Source organism: Pinus tabuliformis, chromosome 8 (assembly GCF_031772625.1).
Source record: "Pinus tabuliformis cultivar Carrire ecotype Pingquan chromosome 8, CPIR1, whole genome shotgun sequence".
Lineage (NCBI taxonomy): Eukaryota > Viridiplantae > Streptophyta > Pinopsida > Pinales > Pinaceae > Pinus > Pinus tabuliformis.
In genome coordinates, this window is record NC_142294.1 from 1,224,409,506 (window position 1) to 1,224,417,122 (window position 7,617).

At 29.4% G+C, this 7,617-nt stretch overlaps 1 protein-coding gene across 1 annotated transcript; it reads left to right on the forward strand.

Annotated features, from left to right (window-relative positions):
* Positions 1-4,096: 4,096 nt before the first annotated feature.
* LOC149239807 (uncharacterized) lies at positions 4,097-5,363 on the forward strand. The gene is made up of 2 exons (XM_089367219.1): positions 4,097-5,189; positions 5,220-5,363. Exon 1 carries the CDS (start codon positions 4,104-4,106, stop codon positions 5,001-5,003), a length of 900 nt encoding a protein of 299 aa, XP_089223345.1. The 5' UTR covers positions 4,097-4,103; the 3' UTR covers positions 5,004-5,189; positions 5,220-5,363.
* The last annotated feature ends 2,254 nt before the right edge of the window (positions 5,364-7,617 follow it).

The window sequence follows — 7,617 nt, forward strand, 5'->3', positions numbered from 1 at the left end:
GATTCCCCCACATGGAAATTGTGGAACCGAGACCACCTAGAGGTACTTGAGTTTCCTTTTCGGTGTGCACCTAAAAATAAAGAGAGGAAAAGTATTTTAACCCATGCATTGCTACATAAATATTAGGTAAATTAGGGTGATATAATCAACACTTTTGCTTTGGGGTTATACCTTGAGCTAGATTAATGGTGCATAAATATTAGGGAAATTAGGGTGATATAATCAACACTTTAGATTTGGGGTTATACCTTGAGCTAGATTAATGTAGTCAATATCTTGAGTTATTATGGTAGATGTGGAAATGAGAGATAGAGGACAAAAATAGATATGATAAAGTGCTCAAAGGTGAATTTAATTTTATGTGGGGTCTTGATAGGAACTGGATTGAGTCATAATTTACTTATAAGTCATTATATTTGGATTCCTTATTGTGCTTAATACACTTGTCCAATTCATTTAAAATAATTGTTGGGTGATTATCTATGTAATGTGTTTATTGAATGATTATAGTGATTGTTAATGAAAGGGATTAGATAGTGCACTTACCCTAACTACCTTCATGCATGTGTGATTATGGACACAAAGAAATTGTGAATAAAAAGCATTGATTTCTCATTGTGATTAGTGTTAGAAAATCTAGTGTGGTTCGTGGCCAACAAATTTAGTGATTTCTAAATGATGCCATTAGTTTTGCCTATCCATAATTGTAAACAATAATGGCGTCTTTGATTATGAGTGGAAATATGTTCCACTTACCTTTGAAGTGACAAATTATTTTATTGATAATATAAAAAATTAAGTGAATACCATACTAGAGAGTTCATACAAAGCTCCATGCAGCTACTAACAATTCAACAATTCCAATTTAACAATTTTATAAGCCTTTCCTTTCTTTTACACTTTTTATCAATATTTGTGTTGGCTTCGTCAACCAATTTTACAAGCCTGTGACCTCTGTCCAATAGTTTAAACTCCACTTGCATGACATCTGTGGTAAGTATTTTCCACTCACTCCATTTTCGGAATCACGTTAAACGTAATTTTTAAACGATGAATTTTCCACGACGCAAAAAATGGAATCGCTAAAAGTCTGATGAGATGGTCAAAAAGTAGATCTAGAAATATCTATGGGAAAATTAATTAATAATAATAAAGAACCAACGATGTGAATGGAGACTTAGTGGAGAGTCGGCGGACGTGGACGCCAGAGTACGGGAGAGTCGGCGGACGTGGACGCGAACCCTGTGAATAAAGAAGCAACGATGTGAATGGAGAGGTACTGGACAGTCGGAGGACGTGGACGCGGACGCGAACCATGTGAATGCAGAGTTGGGGAACTGTGGAAAGATGATGTTGCGCAGGAAACTTGTAAATGTGAAACGGTGAAAAAGTAGATCTAAAAATTTTTAGAAGGGAAAATTAATTAATAATAATAAATATAAATTATGTTGCTAATATTATTTCTCTAATATTATTAATACTCATTTAAAGCATAGTTACCAAGTTTGGCCTACCCGCAAAAAGAATTCGGGAATTCGCTGATTTTGTTTGGTATGACGAATAATTCGTCAGTTTCCAATTCGGTACAGGTCAGTGGTGAACGATTTTCGTCAAAGCTTTTTATCAGTTATAGGAACGCTGACAAATCCCTCTGAATAAAATCACAGAAGAAATAAATCGAGTTTTTCAAATACATTTTATAAAATAACGCAGCTGTTGAAATTTGAGAATTGAAATTTTATAAAAATAATGCAGCGATCTTTGAGCTTTAATGTTAATTTTTTTAAGTTTTAATGTGTATAGCTTTTTTAATTTTTATAAAAAAAAATTTGGGTACCTTTTTAGAGGATTAATCAGAAAATTGGAAAAAAATAAACAATAATTTTTATAAAAACCAAAATAAAAAATAATAGTTCTTATATTATAAAAAACAATTTCCATCAAATTTCTCTATAAAATGCTAAATATTGTTAAAAATTTGATTAGAAAATTGATTATTTTAATTTTAGTTTCATTTTGGTATTTTATTATATATTATTTATAAATTGTTCTACCACAGAATATAGTATAATCTAAAACAAATTACAGTATAATCTAGAATAAATTACTAGTACTAAAATGTAAAAATTTTATTAAATATTTAATTTAATTAAAAATGAATCAATATTGTCATTGACATTAAATAATATAAATAGTTCCGATACATATTTAGGAGGCATCATGTGACTCAATTGTTTTAAATGAGAGGTGAGTTAGTAATTTCTTTGTAATTGCAACTAAAAGAAATATAACTTCTATCTTAACAAAAATATGAAATAATGAATCGGTTGCAAATTGGTACCTCTTTTATAAAAAACAAAAAACCTAATTTCTATATTTGAAAAAATTATAAATGGAGAAATTTAAACATAGTGATTTTTATATAATGACAAATTGCAAAGAAAGATAACTTCTCTCTTAAAAATAATTATAAAATAATAAATTCTTTGCAAATTGGTAACTCTTATAAAAAATAAAAATCATAACTTCTATATTGAAAAAAATCATGAACTAACAAATTTAAGTGTTAAATAGATAACTCCCATTAAGAAAATAGAAAAAAGATAAATCAATATTAGAAAAAATTATAAATCATATAAAATGGTAAACTTTCAAATCCATTACTTTTATACCAAAAAAAATAAAAAAACAGTAATTTCTATATTACAAAAAATTATAAAATGGCAAAATTCATTATTATAAAAGATATAAAATGGTAAGCTTCCAAATCCACAACTTTCATACAAAAAAAATAGAAAAACAGTAACTTCTATATTAGAAAAAATTATAAAGTAGCAAAATTCAGTTTACAATGAATAAAACTTATGAAAAAATTAAAAAAAAGAAGAATAAATCTAATATTAAAAAAAAAATTAAATATTTATAATATGTATAATGTTGAATTTGTTCAGTATTGAATTTTATAAGATCCAATTTTCTACCTCTGCGGCATTTTGGTGCATTCTTCCGACGCCCACTGTTTTCTACAACGATCCTGGTACTTGCTCTTAATTCATCCTCACACCCATTTTCTTTTTCGGAAATTGTTGTTTTTCTCTTATTTCTATGAGCAATCCATGAAGATTTCAGGCTGTAACTGTAACCCATTATGTGTAATCTTTCAAATATGTTTGGAGTTAAATTCAGCGTAATTTGTGCGTTCTTCATGCAGTAACGCAGTTATATGTTCTCAGTGTTCATTTTGTAAGTTGGTTTTTCTTTGGCCAACACTAAGTATTAATGATCGGACCACATTGTATATTGTATATTAATGATTTCGGCTGCGGATGAAACAGCTGCAGGTGCGGCGGCCATTTTCGATCGCACGAAAACTCCTTTAGGACCAAATCCCTTGTATTATACCACTGTTATACAACGGAGGTATAAATTTTGGTTTTTCTGTCCATTCCTCCTCTTCTTCTTTGCTATTCTATTTTTTCTATTCTTTTAACTCTGTTGCTGTTCTGTTTTGTCTACATACACTTCAAGCAAATGCTTGATCTTCGTGAGGGATATTTGTTTTGTTTTTAAACATTTGGTGGGTCATTTTTATGAGTACATGTTCAGATATTAAATGAGATAAATAAGACGTCAATTTTGTAACCCATTATGTGTAATTTTTCAAATATGTTTGGAGTTAAATTCAGCGTAATTGGTGCGTTCTTCATGCAGTAACGCAGCTTCCAGTTTTTCAGTGTTCTTTTTGTAAGTTGGTTTTTCTCTGGCCAACACTAAGTATTAATGATCGGACCACATTTTATATTTTTAATATTGGGCACTTTCCAGTTTATTATAAATATATCACTTTCCTATACTACATAATGAAATGCAACAGATATTTAGATTTAGTCTGTGTGTCAATTTGTCTTCTTCTTTTTTCCCTGAATGGAGTCTACGCTAATTCAAGATTCTGGTCAGTGCTTTCTGCTTTTAAAGAAGGAAATCTAAAATTCAACGAATTTAGTGTCTAGCTTGACAGTAATCTTAAAATTTTAATTAGATAATAATAAGTATTTTCTGGATTACTATCTGACCACCACTACCTTTATGTAAACCAGGTTTCGATGGGCGTCCACCGAGAAATTGGGCAATGGCTAGCAGTTCACACACTGGATGAATTAATTGGAAATACTTCAGGTCCCTATATTCCAGCAGAATCAACCAGACTGTGGATATTGCACTTTATAGAAAAGAAGGTTAAAGCTGATAGTGAAAGGAGGATGTGGGGATTGTTACGCACATATAATGAGATCTTCAAGGAAACAAACGTATTGCTTTATTTTAAGAGGATATCAGGCTTTATTTTTATGGGTGGTGATACTTGTCGCCCAAATCAGGTTTTTTTCCCAAATCTCCATAAGTTCTGGGAAATGATAGTAGGCAAGAAAATCTTCTCTTCTCAGTTGAGTCTCAAAATTCCCCCAGAAGTCCACCCAGAGGCAAGAGCGTTATTAAAAACTCAAATGATTTTGTTAATAGAATATGTGGGCTTCACGAGAAAGGAAGCTCTAGATATGATAGACAGAAACTGGCGCGAGGAGTTGGGGATGGAAATAAATTATCGTTATGGACATTACTGGGAAACACCATGCTGTGTCCTACAGCCTCGCAGGTCATTTGATATGACTCCCAGATATGGAAGAATCTGGGATGCAGCAGAAGTAAAGTGGTATGCTGGAGTAAGACGAATCTATCAGGAGGAAATATTCGGTGAAGCTACGAATAAAGCTCTAGATCCCACTCCCAAAGGATTAAAATTATTCGATCCTCCTGGAGAATATGAACCAGCAGGAATAGATGCAAATGGAGACTGGTTTAATGAGGATGCAGAAAGAAGTGCACAAGAATTATGGAAATTACTGGCATCTACTAATGCGTGGCCTGGTTGGGATGAAGCAAGAAAATATTTTAACCTAGAACCACGAGATCTTAGTATAAAGATCCCACTGATTCCCAAAAAGTAATGTTGGCTTCATCTGCCGTGCGACTCTTGGCAAATGCTCCTCGCAATCCATCCATAGGTCTGTCAAGAAAGTCGAACAATGTGCATTCCAGGTGTGAGCTTACTCATCATAATATTGTTGAAAATAATAATTACTCCGCCATGGAGTGCAATCAATTTAGAGTTGAGTCGGTATGAGTTAAGTCAGGTTTAATATGAGTAGTTTGAGTTAAGTCAGGTTTAATATGAGTAGTCAAGTTCAATACTCTTAGTTTGAGTTTGCTTTATATTTGGAATGTAAGTGTGTCTATGTCAAGTTATTTTGGACAAGTAGCTAGTCCAATAAAAGCATAAATATCTTTTATATGGTTTATTGTAAGAATCAAGTTTGTGTGGTTAATAGAGAAACAATTTCTGTTGTTTGTGTGTATTAATTTGATGATAAGGTAGTTGGTGTTTTAGTGCGGTGAAAGTGTTATATTATATTTTTCACAGTATAATTTTTTTAATGAAATTGGGAATTTTTTTATTTAAAATGTATTTTTGAATATTTAAATAAATTTAAAATATTAATTTATTATATAAAATTCATAATTAAAATTTAAAATGTATGCTCAAGAAGATTGTACAATGTCTAGAACCTTACCACTAAGGGTTGAGGATGTAAAATCTTGAACCGTAGATAGCTATATCATGCTTGGTTAATTACCAAGCCACTTGTATGATCATTTTTCTCATTCTTTAGCATTGTAACCAAGCCAGTTGGATGATAATTTTTTCCATTCTTTAGCATTGTATTTTTTCAAGGTTGAGTACAACAACCAATACTTGTATTGAACCAATACTTCTATTTTGAGAGTAAAATGGGGAAATATTTTATACTAGAGTCCACAATGTCAAAAGAAATTTTATAATAAATATTTTTTTATATGTATTTCCATAATTGAAAAAAAAAAGGCATAACATAGACCTCACTTTATAGCTAAATTTTCTTTTAAATTAATTTTTTTAAATATATCTTATATATAAATTTGAATGGCATTGTATTTTTTTCATTTCTTTTATTTTCAGTTTCCAATATTTGATAAATTCAAAATATAAACTAATAAAAATTAATTAAAAAAAATAGAATTTAAAATTTCAAATATTATAAAATCTATTACCATAATAATTTATAAAACATTATTAAAATGTTACTAAGTAATTTGTATGGTCATCATTATGATTTCCAAGTTTTTATCTACATTTGATTAGTTATCTTGTTTGGAGTCATTTTGCTTGAATGTTTAGTTGTGATTGATTAGAGTCATTTTCAAGGCTCCATTCTAATTATTTAGACTTCTTATAGTTGATTGGATGTAATTTTTTTGTTTGGGTGCATTTCTTTGTGCCATAAAAAAATGTTTAATAATATTAAATTGATATAAAATGGTGTTATTTGCTCTTATATATAAATTTGATATAAAAATATTTTGTTGTATGTTTTATATATAATTATTTTATTGTATTTTTTATAATTTTATTGATATATATTTTTAATATAATAACGAATTTATAGAATTTATATAACTTAAATATTATTAATTTAGTTAGCACAATCAATTCTTATTTATCTAATTTTTTTCTAATATTTATGTACATAAGTATTTATAACATAATGTTTTTCTTTTCATTGTAATGGTTGAGATCATTGATTTAGATGTTTTAGTTACTTGTAATCGTTGAATTTGGAAACTTTATATACTCAATAAAATAAATCATATATTTATGCATGGTGGTGATCATTAAAGAAGAGTGTGATTAATTATTATCATTATTTTTAAATTAATTTTCTTCATCTCTATTCTATATAATAGAGTTTTAAGAATTATTTTATGTAATTTTACTTGTTCTTAAAAGATAGCCATGTAAATTAATTAAATTTTATTGCATTTCACATAAACCAAAAAATTAACTATTTTTAATAGAAATTTAGTAACTTTGTTGGAAAAAATCATTGTCACATATCATTAAAATCTCATTTTGGGTAATAACTCCAAAAGTGTTAAATATCCATCTTCCCCTATACTAATTGAATTTTATTCTATCCACCACCCACTTGAAGTGTTTTCTTTCTTATCTTAAATCTTAACCTTGAGTAGAATTACATCACAAGACTCGAGCTTCTTAATATAGCTGATATTTTACTCTCTTTTCCTTGTATCCAAATTTGTGATTATTTAAGAAATAAATTACACTATTAGGGTTGCAAAAAAGGGAAATAGGTCCCATTTACCATGTCATCATATTATGCTTAGCATATTAGGTGCTCCCACTCATTGGATATTTTATTTTAAATTATATTTCCATGTCCCTTGATGGTAGACTAATGTATTCTAACAATAATTCATGTCGTGAAATCCTAACGATGGACTTAAATTTATCAATCTAGATGTCTAATTGTCATGAACCTAAAGCATACCTTCTCCAAGTATATGCATTAAGCACTCTCCAGGCATGTGGCATCAAAATTTTTCTTCCCAAACATTAGACCTCTTGGTTTTACTCCACCAAAAACTACACCTCAATCAACTAATGTTTTGATTAAGTTATATTTAAGGAACAATCTTTCTTCTTAATCCAAAACCAAGCCAATA

Bases quoted from the DNA above. Each gene is read 5' to 3' on its own strand.
- LOC149239807 (XM_089367219.1), top strand. From the start codon at position 4,104: ATGGGCGTCCACCGAGAAATTGGGCAATGGCTAGCAGTTCACACACTG.